Here is a 23712-nt window from a genome sequence, read left to right on the forward strand (position 1 = left end):
GCATCTTTCCTTTCCCCTCTTCCATCTTATATTGTTTTTATTGGCCCTCTCCTCTCCCCAAGTTCTGTGTTTTTCGCCCAGCACTTGCACTACAGGCATTAACCATTGTTGGCCCGTGAATTAAGCCAGTACTTGGCAGCCATACCTCTCTTGCGCCCACCAAAGCATCCATGCCTGGGTTCCTTAAAGTCTAAAATTCTAGTGGTGCCAATTCACCTCTAAAGCGCTTCTCAGGGCTACACAGCTAAAGGGAACCTACAACCGACAAGGTGCAGCGGGGGCTCAGGTAGAGGACCCTGGCTGCAACACACCAGAATATAACCCGCAAAAGGGGGAATAGCTAGAAGACGAAAGAATGCTAGGCGGTAGAAAGATGCCCAACCTAAGCAAACTCAGACGCGCAAGCGCGTGGCTCACGGCGCGTTTCCGTGGCCTCACCACAGCGCCTGCGCACAGGATCCCCGGAGCTGCGGGGAGAGGAGAGGAGCAGTCGGGCCTGGCGCTCCTACCGCCTCGGCAACTCCAGCCTGCAAACTCCGCCTCCTTCAGCTGCTCGCCTTCCCAAACAAGCGGGTGCGTCCCTGGCGCTCTCCGTCCATTGGCCGTTGGCCTTTTCCGTTTCCGCCCAGCCCTCCAGAGTCCACCAATCAGCTTGTGCATTTGGGTAAGTGGCCACCTCCTAGGCCGTCGCTCCAGGTTCTCTGTCTCCTCCCGCTGCTGCCTCCGCTGCTGCCTCCTCCTTCCCCACCTCCTCCGTCAGGCGGGCGGCTGCGGGGGCCCGAGGGGCGGCGGCGGCGGCAGCGATATGGAGCCGGGGGCCGGCGGCCGAAGCGCTGCTCGCGGGCACGGGGCCAGGCCCCCGAGCATTCCGCCGCCCAGGGAGCAGGAGCGGAAGCTGGAGCAGGAGAAGCTCTCCGGGGTGGTAAAGAGCGTCCACCGGCGGCTCCGCAAGAAGTACCGGGAAGGTAAACAGCGAGCTGAGCGGGGGGAAGGGGAGGCCTCGTCGCCCCCAGCCCCTTGTCAACCGCTCCCCTCCCCCCAAGGGGCCACCATTACAACCTGAAGGAGCTGCACGTCAGCCTCTGCTAGGGCCGCTCTCCCAGGTCCGGACGCCCCCTTCTCGGTCGAGTACTCGGTCGGCGTCAGGCGTGCTCCTCCCGCCCCCTTTTCTTCGAGGGCCCTTCAGGAGAGTTCCAGGCCTGTGGAGGAGCCGAGTGCCCACCTCCCCCATCCCCTGTCCCCAGCCGGGGTGCTGAGATTGTTGTCACCACACACACAAGCACGTAAATCCTCTCACAGGAGGTGGAGGTCGCTCGCTGCGAGAGACATGAAGCTAAAACACGAAGGCAGGTAGAATCCATTCGAGAAAGACGAACTGAAAGAAGCCCGAGTTACCCTTCGCTGCCTCGCGCCTGATGAGCCTGTTTGATTTGCTGCCCCGTCAGACCCCCTTCCTAGTACCTAATTTCTGCGGCTTTAGCCCGGGCCGGAGCTTCCTCGCATTGGCTTCCAGGGCTGCGAAGTCAGCAGGCCTTAGAGCTGACTAGACTTCACCTTGTTAAAAGGGGGAGGGGTTCCATCCTTGCTCCCCCCATTCTTCAAATGCTGCATCTTAGGGTTTATTTAGGCGGGAGAGGAAGAGATCTGGGGCAGGTTCTCAAAATACTGTTTAGATTTGACTAATCCGTAACTACCAAGCCTCCTAAGGATACAGACCCTGGTGAAGCCGGCCGTCGCTGGGAACCCCTCTTATGGAAGGTCTTGAGCAAAGGAAAAAGCCATAGTAGCTTTTGCTTGGGCCTGAGGAAGGTTTATAGTTGGGATCTACAGTTATCCTTGGTATTTTAAAATATAGGCTTTTTTACAGAGCTATTTTATAAGAAACTAACAGTGAAAATTCCCAGTTTTTTCATGCGCTCAGGAGACATTTCTTCTAAAGATCAAAACGAGGGATAACTTTCTTCTGTCTTTAGCTTAATTGCAAACAAAAGTCGGCAGTCTTAGTTAAGTTAGGATTAGAAGCAAAATTATGACAGTGAAGGAACAGATAGGTAAGATCATGTTACTTTCGAGTTACAAACACTTTTCAATTACTCTGGAAGATAAAAACTAAGTGTCTTTTGTTCTCTTTAGTGTAGGTGATGTGTTTCATTTTTCAAACTTTAAGAGTTTTTTCCCCTTGGCAACTCAAGCCTCAATTTTTTAATAGCTGCTTAAATAGTCCTCCTCAAAGCTAGCCTATAGTTATTGTTTAATAGGTAGCAATAGAAAGAGACTTATCGGGCATACTGAGATGTTAAAATTTGTTTTTTAAAAGAATGCTTTAAACCCCAACCCACAATTTATTCAATAAAATGAGTAGTTACCATAGCAATCGTTGCATCATTCTTGATATTCAGAGAGTGCACTTACATAATGGCATTCAGTGTAGGTTCTTGTGTTGTTTGGAGAAATGAGCAAATAAAATGGACACACTTTAATTTATCATGCTATTTTGCATAAACTTAAGCAAGTACATCTTTTTAAAGAAAAATGGGTAGCATATAATTCAGTTTCCATTTTTACCTTTTTATAATTATTATTCATTATTAACTTATTCATAAATGAATATATTCCACTTAATATACTACTAATGTGTCATCATGCGTTCAAGAGCTGTTTATATTTGCTTAGCTCTCACATGTTGAAACATGTCTTTAAGCCTGAATATTAACCAAGGGCACACTTGTTTATAATGAGAATTAGTATTTGGAAGTTATGAGAGCTAGAATAGATACATGTAGTACATAAGTGAATGATCTAGTGTGCTTTAGGGCAGGTAAAGTCCTGGCAGTCTGTAAACATATGAATGAGACTGTTCTTTAGGCGTTTTAATGCCCTGAATTCCACCAGTGATCTAGACTTCTCTAGGCTTTACTCTAAGATATACAAAGCCCCATCAGTGAATTAGCAAAGTAAAAGATCCTAAAGAGTCTGCCCTTTCTACCTTTATTTCTGACCTGTAGGTCAAATCTTAGTTGTGATTTGACAAAAATCCATGAAAAAGCCATCTGTGAAAAAGTCTGATTATGCACATAATAATACCAAAGAAGTAATTTTTAGTGCTCTCCTTTGAGGTCTTAGTATCATTATAATATCATTTGCAAAGTCATCTCTGGTTATAAAATAATAATATAAATGGTGCTTAGGTTCTAGGTCAGGTTACAAAGGCCTATTTGATCAGTAACATGCCTGCACTGTAACACCAATAACTATGGAAACTTTACTCCTTTTATAACAATATTCCTATCAGAAAATGCAATGAAAATTCCAGCTTAGAATCTTGGAATGTTAAACTAGAAGGAACTTTAGCATTTATCAGTGATTCCCAAACATGGATAAACAATAGACTTATATGGTTGCCTTTTAGAAAATTACTCCATTCCACCTCAGATGTACAGTTTCAGAATCCCTATCAGTGGTGCTTGGAAATTGGTCAGCCAGATTTTGGACTGGTAATCTAAACTACTTCCTTCCTTTTTACACATGAGTGAGCTGAATCCTAAAAATAGTAAAATAGCTTGCTTGAAGTTTGGATAGTTTATCATTAGCACAGAACGTATTTTATGGGAATAATGTGTTTTTCTTTCCAATTCAAAGCCTAATGGTGTCTCCAAATGTTGGAGTGGTAGGGAAAATGGGAAGCAGGACGTAGCCCTAGAATTTGTGTTGGGTAAGAGGATGTAAACTGACGGGAATGGGGCAATCCATGGGATAGGTATGGTTCGCTGAGTTAGGGCTATGTGAGGTGTGGGTTTCTTAGGGAGTTACGGCAAAGAAGGAAATAAGTTGGGGTAGAATAAAGAAGGAGGCAAAACATTCACTGGATATAGACAGGAGTGAGACCTGGATAATGAGTGTAGGGTTGGATAATATAGTTTTCCCTTTCCTTATCTCTGGTAGTGGAATTGAACATGAAGCAGGAATAAGATTGAAAATAAGATTTTTCTGATGTGGTAGAAAAAGGTTTTTCTCCATCCTTCCCAGTCCATTTGTCCAAACTGATGCTTGTTGTGGCAGTGAGCAGGCTTGGGGTAGGGGGTAGTGGATAGGATTGTAAAGACTAGCAGGTAAGTTTAATGTACTCTTTTACCACTTTTCCCCTCTCTGCTCCATTTTACTGCCTGTCCTGTGTCACCACTTAGAGATCCTTTCTCTATTTGTATAAGAGTAAAGTGAGAACTGGAGATAAACGTCAGTGTTCCAGGCAGTGCTGATATCTGAAGTAGTTACCAAAAGGAAATGGTAGGGAAATGTTTAGCAATGGTGATGAGAAGGGGTGTTTCTGGTGTCAGCCATTTATAGATAAGGGACAGTCTTTTAGACTGAGTTTATATAAATGGAAATATGCTTGCAGATGTAGGTGTTTTCTGTCTTTGCTATACAGAATTTTCAAAATAATGGCCTTGATATAAGCCAAAAATATTTTAAAATATATCATAGGATTGGAGACAGCTTTTAAATAAGAAACAGCTAGTTTTTCTTTCCAAACAGGGAGTTTGGAACAGGGAGTCATTGTTTAATCAAATCTGCCTGATAAGTACATATCTAATTGAGAACTGAAGTAGAGCCGTGTGTATTTTCAGTTGACTTTGTATGATTTTTTCCATAATCCTAGTCACATAATCTTATTCCTGTAATGATTGTTATTATGCTTGGCACCTCTTTTTAAATTGAAAGTATCCGTGTAAAAACTACAAGAAAATGTAAAGGCTACAGCTGTTAGGAATAAAAGTATGATTCCCCATTCCTTAGTTTTGATTTTTTAACTTATCATGTGAGTGTCTTTACTTTAGCAATTTTCATCAACTTAATTAAGCCTCTGAATTTACTTATTCTGTATGCCAAAGCAGGTTAAACAAGTTTGTCACATAAACCCGTGTAGGTTATCAATCAGACAAAAACAAAAATGCACGTTACCCTGTTAACAGTGATATTCTCAAAGTCATGGTTTAATGGGAGATCTAAAAAAAAATCAATCTTATTAGTAGCAATGATAATATTATAAAAGTGGTTAGAGTAAGTAACAGATTACTGATACTGAAACAGAAAAGGAGAACACAGAGTAGGTTGGTTCTGTAGACTAAGTCTGGAAAACATTGTTACAAAGGTTAACAGCTGTGAGCAGCATTTTAAGAGTCAACTACTAAATAGCCTAGTTTAGATGTTTAATTCTTATTGATTATTGAAATTATTCTTCCTTGTTTGAGACAAAGGGTGAGCTAGAATAGCAGTTTAGGATAAGCTGAAAAATATATTTGTGATTGAGTTTTCTTTAGCATACATCTAAAATGAGAATTGTAGGGGGGAAGGAAAAAAACATTTGAATTAGAAATAATTTTAAACTAAAACCAAAAGGTCTAAAAATGAAAGAATAAATGTATCGTTAGAGTTTTTCCTGAAACAAAGTTTTGAAATTGTTTTTAAAATTAGGATAACAGACTATGTGGGGGGTTTTTTGTTTGTTTTTTTTTTTTTTTTGCGGTATGCGGGCCTCTCCCTGTTGTGGCCTCTCCCGTTGCGGAGCACAGGCTCTGGACGCGCAGGCCCAGCGGCCATGGCTCACGGGCTCAGCCACTCCGCAGCTGGGGCACGAACCCGCGTCCCCTGCTTCGGCAGGCGGACTCTCAACCGCTGCGCCACCGGGGAAGCCCTGTTTTACTTTTTTAACAAGTGAAGTTTTACTCTTTTTTCTTTACATGGTCTTTTCTGATTCTGATATAGAATCTGAAAATGCTGGGTTTTTTGGTAGAATCTTTGCTCAATCAACAAAATAAGGTGAAAAGTGTCCACAGAAATGCTTGTTAACTTTGCCCTAGGAGAGTTTGAACTGCCATTCTAGCAGGGGGAGAAAAAATGAAAAGAGTTTAATAATTAGTAACACTAAAAGATAAAAGGAACATTGATAAACAGTCAGCTCAGTGAGGTACACATAGTATATTATTTGATTTCTAGTCATCTTTGTATCTTTTTAGGAATTTTTTCTATTTAAAAAGATACGGTAAAACTAAAAAGTATTGGTATAGATCCTTTGATTGTTTTGTGGGAAAAAATATAACAACAAATGCAGTGGATATTAGCCTTGATTCCACATCAGTATCATCTCTGGAACTTTGTGGAACACAGGCATCTGTATTATTTAAAAGCTCCATAGATTATACAGTGGACAAAAGGGTTGAGGAACACCTAGCTAAAGTACTCTAGATTGGAGTAGGAAGGAATCTAGAAGAAAGCAGATCAGCTAGGAGACTCTTACACTAATCTATTTTTTAAAGGTGAATAATAGCATAAATAACAGTAGTGATCATGAAAATAGAGAAAGATAAGTCAAATAGTCAAACATAAGTCGAAGTCAAAGTGAGCAGTTTTAATGAAAGTAAAGGGGAAAAGAGTCATTGATGATGCCAAGATTTCTTGCCTGGAAAAATATAAATAGCCATTTCCATCCAGTTTGGAAATGTCTGTGTTGAGGTGGGAGCAGGGAGAAAGGAGTAGACAGGCAGGTTGGCTTGTCATAGGGATAGTGGTAATGATTTAGTTTGGAATGTATCCCTTGGAAGTGAAGGATTGGAAGCTCTCTCTTGAAGTTGTAGCTTTGAGGGCAGATGAATGACCCAATGGAGTGATGGTAATGTATAACTGAGGACAGATCCTTGGAAGATACCAGTAGTGTCCAGTTTTACGTAAGTACTGCCCATTCTACCGTATGCTCCCATGGCACAATTGCCTTGCTTTTATCATAGTTATCACTTATCAGTTCACTTGTCTTTCTCACTGAATTTAGTTACTTGAGTAGGACTCTGCCTTTTATCTTTGTATCCCTAGTACCTAGCACCTTGCCTTGTAGATTTAAGACACACACACACAAAAGAAAGAAGCTGATATACATATTTCCTTATAGTTTGAGTCTAATCTTTTTGTATTCATAACTTTAAAATTTTAACTTTGGATACAAATTTTTTGTAATGAATTTATGGTCATATCTTTTAAAGTGAGTATATTAGATTAATTTAACCTTTTGAAAATGGTCCAAATTATCATTATTAGTATCATTCCATTTTTTTATTAAAAAAACTGTAAATAGTGGCAAATATAGATAAAAAAAATTTTTGTTCTCAGAAAATGAGAACTAATAAGGATATTGTGTGTGGTATAATGTGTCTCTGTGTTGGTATAAGAAGATGATAATTTTGTGTATGTGTATATATATTATATCCTCTAATTTCACACACAAAATTTTGCAACCCCAATATCAATTGCCTAAATTTTGGAGGTGAAATTTGTACTTGTTGTAAAATCCAAACATCTGAGAACCACTGATCTAAACTGTACTAATTTATTGTGCTTTAAGTGTAGGTATATTGATGCTCATTGCAAGGGTTATTTTAGAACCCCATGCCTTTAGAGGGACATCTGAGTATCCCCTATTCTCATTTATACAGAAATTGCTCTACTTATATAGAAATTCCTATTCCCATTTATATAAAAATTTAAGTCCCAGAAGTTTCTCCATAAGTCCTTTGCTTACACTAAACAAGAGATCTGTGTGGTGGTACACATTTCGGTAAAGTTGTTTCACAGGGGAATAACAGATACTGATGCCATTATTTCTAACTTTTCTTGATTTTTTTCATCTCTTGTACAGGATGTGTTCAAAGTTTTATATTTCAATTAACTGTTTTTATCATAAATATGTTTATAGTAAGAGAGTGCTCCATGCACAGAAGATGCACCATGGGCCAAACTGTGTTTATAAATGTGAACTTTTATCTATGCAGTGTTTTGTTTTTTAATTAAATTTGACTCTTCAGCTTGCCCCAGGTCTCAATTGCTCTGTGTATTATTTCACCAGACTTTTGAGTTTACAGTCTTGCCATAGACCCATGGCTTTAAGCCATGGCTGCACAGTGGATTCGTTTGGGGAGCAGTGAAATAAATGACCAGTTCCCACCTCAGACCAATTAAATGAAACTTCTAGGGGATTCCAGTGTGCAGCCAGAGTTGAAATCACTGCCAGAAATCTAACAAATAATGCAGTTGCAGAGACTAAATAACTGCATTTGACTGACAAAAGACCATTTGTTTGTGGCTAGTAGAGTCAGTGTACTTTGCTTTAGTGCAAAGCTTTGTTCATATCCATGGAAGTTTATAAATTAAAAACTCATAAAGAGAGGCAAGGTGGTATAGCGGTTATGAGCATGGACTTAGGCACTTGACTGCCAGGTTTGATGTGTACCCTTGAGAAGGTTACTTAATCTCTCTATACTTCAATTTCCTTATCTGTAAAGTAAAATATCTGCCTCAATGGGTTGGTATTAGAATTAAATGAATTAATATTTGTAAAGTGCTTAAAACAGTATCTGGCACATAGGAAGCATTACTTGTGTTAAATACATAATTTTAAAAATTAAAGGTGTATCTGTAGCTACCACCTGGATGCATTAAGGGCATTGAAGATTGAATGGTTTCTGGAATTTGTATCTAGACTATTCTATAGTGTCTTTCTTCTTCAGTATTAGGATTGCTGTAGTGTTTTTTCTTTTCTTTTTTTTCTTGACCCATTTGCTTTTTGTATTTTTAACTTTTTATGTGAAAGGTCCAACCTTTTTAGCACATTAGAATACTGAGTTTTTTCCCCTTATCAGAGAAATGACTAGTCGTAACATGTTAGGTGTAAGATGCAGGTTTTCAGGTGGTTCGTTTGTTTGATTCTCAGGATCTGCTTCAACACCAAACGTCTTGGATGTTTTTGTCCCACCTCTATGTGTGTCACTATATCAGACGCTCAAGAATACTGAGAAAGCTGGTCTGTGTGTGGTTTAACTATGTTCGTGAGACAATCTTGTCCTGATCACTTTGTTTTAATGTCTTGGAATGGCTGCTGAACTTGTTTCCACTTGGTCATGAGTTTCTCTGCTTACTTCATATTAGAGAAAATGACCTTTAAACGTTCTTTGAACTTGAATTTGGTAATCTGGTCATCTATTTGGTAATATACCTAAGTAAAAGTGAAAATTTTCTGAATTTCTAAAAGTTTAAGACTTGTTTGTGATACTCAAGGTAACTCCTTTTTTTTGTTTTCAGAGTATTTGAGGACGCTCAAATTTAATGAAATACAGTTTTTATTTTGTAACTTTTGCTGTGTTCACAGCATGTCATATTTTAAAATGAAATTTATTGAGGTACAATTTATATACAATAAACTACACACAGTTAAAGTATATAATTCACTGGGTTTGACAGATGTATACACCCTATATTCTTTTAGCACAATCAAGACACAGAACATTTCTGTTGCCCCCCAAATTTCCTCGTGCTCCTTTGCAGTCATTCTCTCACTCTACTCTTGGTCCCACTGATCTCTTGTCCCTGTAGATTTTTTTTCATATTTTAGAATTTTATATACATGGAATCATGTGATAGCTTCTCCATTGCATTGTACACCACTTAAGGACCACAATAGTGCAATGTTAATCTTTGGTATCGTGACTCACAAGGCTAAACTGACAAGAATGACATGCTATTCTTATCTTAAATTGGCCTCAGATTTACATTTGCTAAATGTCTTATCTTCTGTGCTTTATATTCTGTCTTTTTATACTGAGAATTAGAATAGAGTTATTGAAAAAATAGTATTATTTCTAATGTACTTCTAAACATCAAATGGTCCCAGCATGAAAAAATGCATGAACCTTAGCACCTCTTATTCATTTTATTCATTTACAAGTAATTCTTTATCTATGTAATGTGTTACCAATAATTTCTTCTTAACCTTATAGATTTTCCAAAAAGACCCATGTACTTTAATCAAAGAATTTAATAGATGTGATTGTGTTTCCACTTGCAAGTTTGGTTGTTTTTTTTTTTGACAATAATGTGAAGTGAAAAAAAAAAGATAAATTAGCTTAAAACAGTGGAGAGATTCTCAAATTGACTTTGAACCTATTGGTTTCCTAAACGTCTCATAACTAATATTTTGAGAACACTGTTTGAAGTATTCAAATTTTACTGCTTATTCATCACTATTACCTATTGACAGTTATGAACTGTAATTTGAATTTTACTCTAGCAACTATTTAATTTGTAATTTTTGGTGTTTCTTATAATTTTTTTTTTTTTTTTGCCATACACGGGCCTCCCACTGTTGTGGCCTCTCCCGTTGTGGAGCACAGGCTCCAGACGCACAGGCTCAGCGGCCATGGCTCACAGGCCCAGCTGCTCCGCGGCATGTGGGATCCTCCCGGACCGGGGCACGAACCCGTGTTCCCTGCATCGGCTGGTGGACTCTCAATCACTGCGCCACCAGGGAAGCCCTTCTTATAATTTTTGAGCACGGTGAAAATTTAAATATTTTCTCCCCCATTAATGGGGTACCATGATTAACTTCTATAGCTTATATAAGTTATAAATCAAAAGTAGTCTTTGCCTTTCAATTTATACTTTCTAATGGGAAAAATCACACCTGGTTTTAATAGAAGACTCTTTATATAAACAAGTGACAGAGTACTATAAGGATGGCAAATGCATATGGGGGGAATTGTAAGATGATCAAATGGGAGGCAGGTAAATCCTCTTGAAGAACATGGGAATTCAGTTATGTTTTGAAGGCATGAGAGAGGTTAATTCAAAAAGGAAGAATAGTATCCATTCTAAAGAGTATCCATTCTAAAGAGACAGTTTAGAGATTCCATTGGTTCACCTGAGTTTGGACCTGTAATACAGCTGTTCTTGAGCAACAATAAATAACTCCTTAACTTATTATACTTGGTTCTTACAAAGACACCTGCAGTCAAAGTAATAATTATCTTAAACTAATCACAAAATTCTTAAAAATGGAACTTTTTTTTTTAACAGCTCTATGACGTATTTATTTTATAACTGGAAGTTTGTACCTTTTGACCCCCTTCACCTATTTTGCCCACTCCCCTACCCTCTGCCTTTGGCAACTACCAGTCTGTTCTCTGTATCTATGAGCTTGCTGTTTGGTTTTTTTTTTTCCTTCTTAGATTCCACAGAACTTTGTCTTTTTAATCAACTAATGAATGTGCTATTTTTTCCTAGTTATTGTCTTTTCATAGGAAGTAACATATTTATTCTTTAGTTGTTGCATATGTTTGTGAAGGTGAGTTTAGTCAATAATTATGGTATTATTCCTGACAGTAGGACCAAGCTTCAGAATAATTTGGTTCATCCGATTTCCATACTGAATTTGGTTTGGCAACTTTAAGTTGGCATCACTTGTGTTTTGAATTATTAATTAATTTATTAATTAGTGTTTTTAAAAATTTAAATGTAAAGAGAATATAATGAATAGAAGTCATGTTAATGTGAACTTCATTCTAGAATTTTATGAGACCATCAGGTGGCTTTATCTTTAAGACCTGGCAGAGCTTTAAGTTGATCTTAAAATGATGTATTTGAACAAATGAATACTGATTTCTTCTCTAGATTTATTATTTTAGTCTGACTATAAAATGTTTATTAACTATTAATTTCAAGTTAGGCTGCAGGACATATATATATTTAATTGTGCTTTCTAAATATAATTTTTTAATTGCCGAGACTTCTCTGTGTTAGGACAAATTCGAATGTATGCGTTAACTAGAGATTTTCCTCTCCTTCTCTCCATTTCCTTCTCCTCACTTCCCCCCTCCCCCCTTTTCTCTCTCTCTGTCTCTCTTTATAACTAAGATACATGCATATTTTTATAGGATGCCTGTAAGAAATAAGTAAGAAAATAGATTATTAATCACAATGATTTTGAGTCATCACAAATACCAATATATAAAAATCATTATAAAGCTAATTATTAATTCATTGAGACCTCTGATTGATTGAACTTTAATACTTAAGCATTTCTTGTTCTGTTGAGTAGATCTTTGATGCAGACCTCAGGAAGTTCTTAGTTCTTAATTTACCTTTTGATAATGAAAAAGTATTTCCTTTTAAATAAGACAGTCTTTTAAATATTGGTTGACCTAACTAAAAGATAACAACAACCAAAAAATCCTCAGAATTGAGTTTTAACACATTTTTTGCATATGCAGTTTGACCAAGTTAGCAGCAGAGTTTTGAATTTGTATACTGGGCACTGGTGAACTTTAACTTTTTTTGACTTTTGGAACCCAAATCATAAATCATTTTGAAAATGCAGTGATTAAAAGGTAAATAGCACTATTTTGAATACTGTAAAAACAAATAATGGGCTATTATGAAAAAATACTGAATTTTCCCATTCTGTTTTCAATAAATTTATTTATTTTAAAAATAACCTTTCAAGGGTATTCTGGAAAGTGGAATTTCTGAAGGCTAATTGTATTTTTTGTTCAACTTTGTAACCACCAGACATGTAACATAGTGTATACCTAGTAGTTGGGGTTTGATACTTTTTGTTGAATAAATACATGATTTAAAAGTTCTGGGTCCAGAATGGCTTACATGGACCATAGTGAATATGTCAGGTTCATATCTCTATTAGAGCAGATACCACATTTTAATACATCTTCTCCCCTTCCTTTGATGCCAGTGCTTGCTCGTTAACTTTATTATTCTCTATAGTGTTTGACCTAGAGTATTTTCCCAGCAAATCTGTTGAAGGAATGAAAAGTATGTACAATTGCATTAGTTTCAATTATATATTAAGTGTACTGACTTTATTAATCACGTTAATCTCAGTATCAGCATATTTAGAGAGTCTGGAGACTCTTAAATGTTAGTGAAAACATTAAATAGAAGTTTACAATCAGTTTGATAGGCTTACAGACAAAATGTGAATCCTTCCTCAAAACTTTAGTAGAGCAGATAGTAAGCCTTAAAACTACATAAAAAATTGAAGTATTTAAAGAGAATTTTGAGTGTGAGAAACTAGAGGTCATCTAAAAAGCTGAAGGGCAGTAGGTTTCCACATATATATAAACTCGTCTTTGTATCTCATAACTAGTAGAATAATTCTAGAGTAAATTGAGTTTCACAGTATACAATGTTATAGTAAGGACTCTGAGAATTTATAGTAGATGCCTTTGGCGGCTCACACAGCATACCATTGGTCCTTGGGTGTGGTGGACAAACACTGTGAGCTCAGAGGCACTTGACCCTGACCGAGTCCCATTTTAAATGTGTGTTGCTTTCTTTTCTATTTTTCACCTTTTTCCAACACTGATGGAGCCCACTGAGGGAATCCCCTTTTTCAGTGCCTAAGTGTAGACTTAGAGGTACAGGTTGTTAACAACCCTCAGTTAATGGGGGATAGTAACTGATAGATAAATGCTCCAGCCTCCCATCCTTTAGGTATACAATTCCAGAGGCTTTTTGTATGCTTCTGTGCTGCCCACAGCAGCAGCCTCAGTAATGCACCCTTGTATTAGCATTTTCTCCTCCCTTAACTTGGTCTCCCCACTCCCTCACTCCTGTTTCATAGGGTTCCCTCCTAAATAGACTGCTTGAACCCAGGTCCTTGTCTTAAGTTGTACCTTCTGTAGAATCTAAACTAAGAAGTCTTAAAAAAAGGAAATCTGTTTAAGTATGTTAAACATAGCTTTTCCCAAACGTATTTGATCATAAAACTTTTGTTTGAATGACTTCTATTACCAGAAAATGTAGTAAATTTATGTATTTATTTATAATATGTACATTATGTAAGACAGTGAAACTTACATATTCAAACAAAGGGCCTTTTAGAGTTGATGATATCCATCTCAAAAAAAGATAAAGCACCTTTAAAATAATACTGTACCTTAATGAATCATTTGACATCAAGTCTGATGAGTAAAGTCAGGAATAGTCTTATGAACATCATAGGTTTATTAAGGTATCATTAATCAAAGTATTTGTTTCAAAGACTTTACTTCCTGTAGTCCTACTTAGATACTTGATAAATAACTGCATCTGAAAGATGTTACTAAAACTGAGGGGTTTTTCTTTGAGAATGTAGAAAAATTTGTTTGCCTGCTTGTTTTCAGTGGACAGTTATTGCCAACCTGCTGTATAACAAATTGAGAGCCCTGTCACTACACAAATATTAGTGATTAATGAAAATATTATTGTATAAGAACATAACCATGAAAAAAGAGAAAGCTTTTCATTCTTTTGGGGTTTAAAGTCAATATTCAGACCAAGGCTGAGACTGATACATATTCATCTTAACTGAGCAATGTGAGTGTGAGGGCATATTTGTACCCTTATTGCTCTTTCTGGTATTGGTCAAACTAGAAGGCTAATAGTTTGGTTTTCAGCTCAGTATGTGCTGGGCTAAGTGCTTAAAATAACCAGTAAAGTTTTTCAAATTTTGAATAGATAAGTGTTGTTAAATTTGAACTATTATAATTCCTTTTCTGTTAAAAAAAAACCCAACTCTTAAATACTGGAATCTAATTGTCTCACCTGGGGAAAGAACTTGACTATAATTATCATCCCCAAATTTGGTTGTTGTATTTATGTTTTTAAGTTTATTCTGTCACTAAACAATTGCCTATATTTGAACATGTGGCAAGAGAACCTAGATTATGTCTAAGAGCATTGATTGAAGCCAACTTGATAATTTTTGTTTACTCTTTTACCTTTACAATTATGTAAATGTTATTTATTTGGCTGTGGCATATTCATACCTTTCTTTATCAGAACTCACATTGATTTTTCAAATTAAATATGATTACTGATCTAATTAAAAAGGAAAAAAGGTAGTAGCTGGAAGTAATGCTGTGGCCAGATAATGTAGTCAGCTTATAATTTTTATTCATCTTATAAAGACTCAAAACTTTGGAGAGTTTTCCAAGGTAATTTCTCTAGCAACGTTTTTGCACTAGGATTATAATTTTTTAAGTGTAGTATGCCTACAGCAAGTCCAAGTGTATCAATACACAACCATTTAACTTGCATGCTAATTTATGTTGCCATCTCACTTATCAACCCCTTTTAATATAGAAAACTGATAAATTTGTAGAGATCCAAGAAAATAACAGACAAGAAGAAGGATTAAGTGGCTTCTCTGTTGCTGCAAGGTCGTATTGCCCAATGGTAGCAGGACAATTAATGTTTGAATGCCCAGCCATACTTGTCCCCTACCAGGATGTTTTTGGTTTATAAATTGATAACTTGTATATGTCTACTTATATTTATTAGTTTTATTCAGCTTCACAAATCCATCTGTTTAAAATGGTAAAATTTATTTGGTTATCAAATCATCATGGTTAAAATGATGAATCCAATTTGCATAAAGGAACTTCGAAAATTATGAAGTTGAAACTTCATAGAATTTTACTTCATGAGTTTGCTTTTATTCATCTTTAAATAATTGTAGATTATGCTGAAGCTTTTAGGAGCCTGATGTATTTTAAGTCAACTTAATTTAATTTTTTCCTTGTTTTTAGTGGGAGATTTTGATAAGATCTGGCGAGAACATTGTGAGGATGAGGAAACACTTTGTGAATATGCTGTTGCAATGAAAAATTTGGCAGATAATCATTGGGCAAAAACTTGTGAGGGCGAAGGTCGTATTGAATGGTGTTGTAGGTGAGTGTTTTTATGAACTAACAGTTTTGGTTTCTAATGTATTATTTAAATCCTTAAGTCTAAGTAATGCCGTATATGATTCATTGTACCAAAATAGAAATGTTTTAAAACAGATGATGTCTTTTAAATAGCTTCTCCCCATTGCCTCACTTTCTCTATGTTTATTTCATTCACCTTCTTTTAATCAAAATGTTTTTTTTGATATAACTTAAATTTCTTTGTTTCAACTTTTTAAATGTATAACTTTAAATACATTTGTTTAATTAAGCATTGGTACATTTAAAATATGAGATTTAGCACTTGACTCATCATTAATAAGTTATAGTGTAGAAATTTCTTTAGATAATTATATTTGGATTCAAGTAAAAATGAACACTTTCCATTCTTTAAAGCTGAAAACATCTTAAAAGTTTCCAAATCCTGAATTTTTATATGTGATTCAGGGTATTCCAGCACTTATATTGACTTTGGATAATGTTTATTTTCTCATAGCAGAGCTTCTAATTTTAAAAACATCAGAAAATGGAATACTGCTGATCATTTCTCTCAAGTGGTAAAATAATAAGAATGAATTTGTATATTGACTGAATTTAAAAATCAATTTCCAGAAAACAAAACATTATCTTTCTGCTTGGACAATAAGTTTATGGTAACTTTAGGTTTATATTTCATTTCAATTATTTTTTATTCAAAGTTTCTATTTTGATTTCATTTAAAAGTTATATAATAGTGCCTATTTCATTTATTCAATAAATAATCCAGAGAAAAATATGTATTTTACTTTGTTCTTTTATTTATTCATTTTAATAAATAATTTTAAGTGATTGTCTTCTGTGTACCAGTCACATCATAGGCACTGTGAGTATAGCACTCAACCAAACAGATAAAATCCTTGCTCTCATTGAACTTAACATGCTAGTGAGGGTTAGAAGCAAGAAACAATACATAAGTTAAATATACACTAGGTCAGATAATGGTAAGTGCTGTGAGAAAAATAAAGCAAGGAGAAATAAAACAATTTTAAATAGGGTAGACAGAGAAGGCCTCACTAAAGTGATGTGTAAAAGACATGAAGGAAGTAAGAGAGCAAGCCTTAACAAGTCCAGAGGCCTTGAGACAGGAGCTTGCTGGCATGTTTCAGAAACAGCAAGGAGACCAGTTTGGCTAGAACAGAATGAGAAGGGGAGAGTGATAGAAAATAAGGTAACAAACAGCTAGATTTTGTAGGATCTTGTGGACCATTGTGAAGACATTGGCCTTTATTCTGCGTGAGATGCAAAGTCATTAAATGTTTTAAGAAGAAGTTACAGGATCTTACTAATCTTTTGAAATGTGTCAAGGATTTTTAAGAACTAATTGTAGTGTTAAGATAGACTATAGAAAAGGCAAGGATGTTAGTAAGGAAACCAGTTAGGAAGCTGCTACAGTAATCAAGGCACAAAGTTATAGTGAAACAGTTTTCTTGGAGAAGGAGAGAGTGAATGGACAGACGGTGTGGTAGGATTAATGCTCAAATGAGTATAATGACTTAAGAGAGGAGCAGGGGAGATGGTGATGTATACATGGTGGTGATTATGATGATATGTAAGAAGTGAGCTGAAAATGTGAGGTAGGTGAGGAACAGTGAAAAGATTGGTATTATCAATGGATTGTGGAGCCAAAGAATTGTGGAGTTGAGGAACTAAAGGAAGGAGCCAGAATAATAAGAAATGAGATGCTTGGGATTAAAATGTTTGGGTTTTTTTTTTTTGCTTTTTCTAGAGAAAAAATGGTTATAAATGTGACTGTTCTACGGAGTATACATTTCTCCTTCAAGCTAAGAAACGCAAATTGAGGCATACTACTGAGCCAAATATTTCCCTTGTGACACAAAGTAATAATGTAATCCAATCAGGAAGTCAGTACCATCGCTATTTAAGACCAACATTCTTTGCTCTTAGCAGCACTGCTTTTAAATTAGTATTCTAATACATCAGGCAAGCTCTCAGACTTTATTTCAAATACCACTTTGATATGTGGTATTCTCATAGGAGCATTTGCTTGTACCTTCCACTTGAATAATGAATATGCCTCACACTTCACTCTTCTTTCTTTTTCCTCAGATTTGTGTTTTTATCAGTAGTTTTTGTATCTACATGTGTTCTGAAAGAGGTTATTTTTAGGTCAAACTGCTGAAAAAGAACATTAATAAGAATTTAGGTCAAACTGCTGAAAAATAACAGTGGCAAAATATGGTAAAAAGATGTTACTATGGAAAGTAATCCCAAGAGAAGTTTTATAGTGTCTTTACTTTAAACTTAAAACTAGGTTGGGGAAAAAAGGCTTCAAAGCAATATTGAATTTTGAAATGAGTTATCTGTAGTTCTAACTTGGGTTATATGTATTTCCTTTCCCTGTTGACAATTCTAAGAGAGCAGTGTCACTCTGAAAAGCTAAAATCAGCTTTAAAAGGGGTTTGACAAAAGTTTGCTTCCAGTAGTTATACTTAAAACTTTAGAGGAATTTGATATGTGAAATAAGTCTTACTGACATTACCTTGCTGAGAGTTTGTTGACTGTTTAGCTTGAAGAATTATACATAAGATTTCCTTCTAAAAATTAGTAAAATTTTATTTGTAATATGAAGTATTTAAATTAGAAACAAAACACAATATAAAGTTATAGTTGTATGTTTAATAAAAGAATTTACCTTTTCTAACTCTCCACACAGAGGAACATATAAACACACCATTTCCTGAACCATTTGAAAGTAAATTGCAGATGACATGACATTTCATCTCCATCTCCTACATAACCACAATACTGTAAACACATTAAGACAATTAACAGTAATTTCCTAAAATATCTAGTTCATAAAATTCAGATTTTTGTTATTGTCCCCATAACATGCTTTATAATTTTTTTCCCCTAAATCAAGGCTTGTGCTTTGGTGGTTAAATTTTTTAGGTTATTGTTTTTGTTTTCCCTAACATTGCATTGTTTTTAGAGAAATGTTAGTTGATTTGTAAAATATACCACGTTCTGTATTTTGTGATTGTTGGTTTGAGGTGATTAGTAGCATTGTTCAAATATTCTATATATCCTTACTGATTTTTCTTTTTGGCCTTCTATCAGTTACCAAAAGAGATGTTTCCAAGATATCATTTTACTTAATTTTTCTATAATAATTCGGCTCTCCTTTAAAGATTTCATTTTCTATTGAAGTTCTCCATATTTTCATCTATTCAGTTAATATTTTTCTCTATTAAAAAAATTTATAATAGTTATTTTAAGTCCTTGTCAGCTTATTCCAACATAAAATTAATCTGTGGTTCTGTTTCTTTTGGCTGTTTTTTCTTTTGGTTATGGATCATTTTTTTCTGCTTCATTGTATGTCTGGTAATTTTAAAAAGTACACTGGGTTGGCCAAAAAAGTTTGTTCGGGTTTTTCCGTAACAGCTTACAGAAAAACCCGAACGAACTTTTTGGCCAACCCATATATACTGGCATTATGTTTAGAAGAGACTGGGGTAAATATTATTTTCCCAGAGAGGGCATGGTTTTTTCTCTGATAGGCAGCTGGGATAAGAGATTGAACACTTTGATCTTATCAGGAGTTAGGCTGGGTTGAAGCTTGATTACCACTTTAGATAGTTTCAGTTCACATCTGGCTTCAAATGCCTTGAGAGTGAGTCCTGTTCTGTGTATATTACAGGTACCAACCTGTAGCAGGACTCTGGGACCTAAGCCCATGGAAGAGTGCAGAGAATTTTCTTTGCTTTTTTAGTCCCACTCCAAGTCTCCAGTGCTCCCCCCTCCCCCATCTTTTTCTTACTTGAAAAAAGACCTATGGGGGAAGGCAGGAAAATGGGGAGAACAATCTCTGCATTTGGGTTTCTTAAAGTTTCCAGTGTGTCACTCCATTCTAAGCAGCCATTGAAAGCTCTGCTGCTTTTCCTTTAATCGAACAAAATTCCTCTACCTTGGAAGGCTTGATCCTTCACCACTCATGCTCCTTTTCAGCAAATGCACAAAGTGCCTGTGGTCCCTTCCATTAGACCTCTTTGCATACTCAGTTCTCTTGATTTCTTTTTAATACATTATTTTTAGATTGTTTAGGTTTTTTTCTTTTTTCCTAGTTATAGCACAACCAGGGGTCTATTGTGATTATCTGTATCCTAATCCAAAACTAGCTTTGTGTCTTTGTTTTGGATTTATTTGATTGTTTTATCATGGTGCCATTTAACTACTTCCTCAGTCTCCTTTATTTCTTGTAAACTGAACATTGAGTCTAAAGTGTTGATTCAGGTCCCAGATTTTTGCCAAAATATTTATTAGGTGAAACTGCATACTTCACATTGCATCACGTTAGCAAGTTCTTATTGTCAGGTTATTCCACTGTTAGAGACGATAAATTTTGCCATTTGGTTAAGGTGGTAACTACTAGATCCTTCCATTGTAAACTTACGTTTTCCTTTTGTAATTAGCAAGTCATACGTAGAGTGACGTTTTTGGCTTGTGAATCAATCCTGTCTCCCAACAATCTTTCAACTAACAGGTTTACTCCATTTATTAAATAAATCTGGGGTGGTAAAATGATTTTTTAAATTGTATCATTCCTTGCATTTATTAGTGGTCATTCTTCTGTAAATAAAAACTTTCCCTTATGAACAGGGAATGATTACATGTTTTCTGGAGAGGCTAGGTAAAAGTAAACATATACATGTAATTCTTTCTGTTTAATTAGCAATTTTCAGAGTAAGGAGTTGGTGTAATGGTCAATTCCAATTGTGACAAGTGAGTTGTGGTTTTGTTGTTGTTTGGTTGGTTGGTTTGGTTTTGGTGGATTTTGTCTGTTTGTTTTTGGAATATCACTGCAGGCTCCTGGATTCACTTTTTCCATCAGTCTTTGATTTGTGTTTGAGTGTGTGTTTGTGTTCAAATTAATCTGTATTTAGCCAGTGGGAGCCCCTTCAAAGCTGGCTTCTTGGTTCTGACGTCACCTTTGAGCACTTCTTGCTATCTACTACAAGATAAGCTTTACCTTCCCAGTCAAGACCTACAATCAAGGAGCCTTAGTTTCTTGTAGTGAGAAATAGAAATTAAGATCTGGGCACTAGATATGCTTCTGGGGTGTCCTTTCTTCTAGACTTTTTCACTGAACAGAAATATTATATAGTCTTAAATTCATAATTGATATTTGCTATTCAAATGTAACATTACAGGTTTTTTGCCTAACTTCTTTGTTTTATATTTGTATATTATCTCTTCTGTTACTCTGAAGGACTTAGTTTGGAATAACATCAACATATTTGCTTTGTTCTATAGTTCACATAAAATGGTTTCAAAATTACAGTACCAATTCTACTTCTAACAATAAACTGAGTGAAGTTTAAGATTTCTTTGCAGTTAGTTCTTTCGTCTTTAGAACATATCTCACTAAGGGTCAGAATACTGTGTTTAAAAGTTACATGAAACAATTCTTTTGTGTATGGTTATGTTACCAATTTACTATGCAGTTAGTTTCACTTTGTTTTATGGGCTTTTTTCTTATTTTCTTTTAATCTGGGGGAATATAAGGCATTTACGTGGTTCAAAACTCAAAGCTTTACAAAAAGGTATACTCAGAATAGGCTCCCTTCCATTTTCTTCATTTGTTTCTTGTTTCTCCTTTTTGCAGAAATAAGCAAATTCATACAATGTATATACATGTATCCACCCTGTCTTATCTCTTCAAGTGGTACATGTCATATACTCTCTTTTGTACATTTCATTTTTACTTAATATTATGTCATGGAGATCATTCTATTTGATATTGTATTAATCATGGTTCTCCAGAGAATTGGCTCATGTGTTTGTAAAGGATGACAAGTCCCAAGATCTGCAGGATGAGTTGACACGCCAGAGACCCAGGAGATCCAAACCAGTGGTATAATTCCTATCCTGAGGCCAGCAGGCTCGAGACCCAGGAAGAGCTGCTGTTTCAGTTTGAGTCCAAGGCAGGAAAAATTCAGTGTTCCAGTTCAAAGGCAGTCAGGCAAGAAGAATCTCTCATACTCTGAGGAGGGTCAGCTTTTTTGTTTTACGCAGACCTTCAAGTGATGGGATACAGCCTACCCTCATTAAGAAGGACAATCTGCTTTACTCAGTCTACCCATTTAAATGTTAGTCTCATCCAGAAATACCCTGACAGAAATACCCAGAACGTTTGACCAGATATTTAGGCACCCCATAGCCCAGTCAAGTTGACACATAAATTGACCATCACAAGTATATAGATGTCTTCCTCATTTTGTTAAGTTACATACAAGCTTTTTCTGTTACAAATAGTGCTGTAACGAATAACCTTGTGCATATTCATTTAGTATTTTTGGCATTGTATCTTTGTAGACGTGGAATTGCAGAGTAAAAGAGTAAATGCATATGTGATTTTGTTGGATATTGCCACATCACCCTCCATAGAGGTTATATCATTTAATTCCACCAGCAAAAATGACAATACCTGTTTCTCCAAAATCTTACCAACAGAGTATGTTGCCTACCTGTTGAATTTTTGCCAGTCTGATAGATGGGAATTGATATCTCTATGTGATTTTAATTTACGTGTCTCTTACGAATGATGTTGAGTACGTTTTCATATACTTAGGAAATATTTGCCTTTTTTTTCTGTGAATTATGTGTTTGTGTTTTTGATGCTTTTTTTCCTAACGGTTTTTGGTCCCTTTTTTCTTGATTATTTTTTAGAGCTCTTTATATAATTTAGAGATATGTGCTCTTTTTCTTTGAGTTTGTATCTTTTGCCATGCAAATTTTTGTTTTGCCATGCAGAAGGTTTTTGTTTTCACATAATCAGATATATCTGTCTCTTCTTTTATTGCTTCAAGATTCCAGTTGTCTTAGAAAAGCTTTTCTGATTCCCAGACTGTAAGAATTCCTGTTAGAAATTCACTCATGTTTTCTTGTAGTACGTTTATGGTAATCATTTTTTTTGACATTTAGATCTCTGACCTCTTTGGAATTCATTCCAGTGTTTGTTGCAAAGTATAGATCTAACCCGCCCAATAGTTATTTATTTCTCCAACATCATTTATGAAAACGTCTACCTTTTCTACAGTGATTTGACACATACTTACGTGATATACCAAGATTCCCCACATAATTGGTTCTGTTTTAGGACTTCCTGTAATGATTCCTTGTCTATATCATTTAATCCATGCTATTCTATATCATTCTTCCGCCTCCCCACCACCATTCTTCTTTCTCAGGATTTTCTTGGTTGTTCTTGTTTTTTTTTTTCACCATATGTACTTTAGAATCAACTGGTCTAACTAAATTTTTTTTTTAACATCTTTATTGGGGTATAATTGCTTTACAGTGGTGTGTTAGTTTCTGCTTTATAACAAAGTGAATCAGTTATACATATACATATGTTCCCATATCTCTTCCCTCTTGCGTCTCCCTCCCTCCCACCCTCCCTATCCCACCCCTCCAGGCGGTCACAAAGCACCGAGCCGATTTCCCTGTGCCATGCGGCTGCTTCCCACTAGCTATCTACCTTACGTTTGTTAGTGTATATATGTCCATGCCTCTCTCTCACCCTGTCACAGCTCACCCTTCCCCCTCCCCATATCCTCAAGTCCATTCTCCAGTAGGTCTGTGGCTTTATTCCTGTCTTACCCCTAGGTTCTTCATGACATTTTTTTTTCTTAAATTCCATATATATGTGTTAGTATACGGTATTTGTCTTTTTCTTTCTGACTTACTTCACTCTGTATGACAGACTCTAGGTCTATCCACCTCATTACAAATAGCTCAATTTCGTTTCTTTTTATGGCTGATAACTAAATTTTTTAAAGTTTGTATTTTTATTGGGATTACCTTAAATTTTTTAATAACTGGAAAAAAGTGGAATTTTTATAATGTTGAGTCATTGTGTCCATGAAAAAGTTATATATCCTTCCATTTGTTCTAGTCCACTTTTGAATTTTCAGTAGTGTTTTAAGGTTTTCTGTATAGTGATTATGCACATTTCTTATTATGTTGATTCCTAGGTACTTTATCATTTGTTGCTATTATAAATGAAATCTTTCCTTCCGTTGTATATCCTAACAGGCTATTGTTTGTATACATGTGGAGGCTTTTGATTTTTGTATGTTTTACATCCTGTTTTACTGAATTCTCTTACTGT

The 23712-nt window shown here is 35.9% G+C and overlaps 1 protein-coding gene across 1 annotated transcript in view; it reads left to right on the top strand.

The window, feature by feature from the left end:
- Nucleotides 1–673: 673 nt before the first annotated feature.
- Nucleotides 674–23712, top strand: part of SAMTOR (S-adenosylmethionine sensor upstream of mTORC1) — an 85692-nt gene continuing 62653 nt past the window's right edge. The window contains exons 1-2 of the mRNA XM_022582894.2: nucleotides 674–965; nucleotides 15405–15546. Of these exons, the coding sequence (XP_022438602.1) occupies nucleotides 806–965; nucleotides 15405–15546 (302 nt within the window). The 5' untranslated portion in view covers nucleotides 674–805. The remainder of the gene's footprint in view (nucleotides 966–15404; nucleotides 15547–23712) is intronic.

Source organism: Delphinapterus leucas, chromosome 9, assembly GCF_059928025.1.
Source record: "Delphinapterus leucas isolate spDelLeu-1000000601 "Yukka" chromosome 9, BTC_Dleu_Yukka2, whole genome shotgun sequence".
Taxonomy (NCBI): Eukaryota; Metazoa; Chordata; class Mammalia; order Artiodactyla; family Monodontidae; genus Delphinapterus; species Delphinapterus leucas.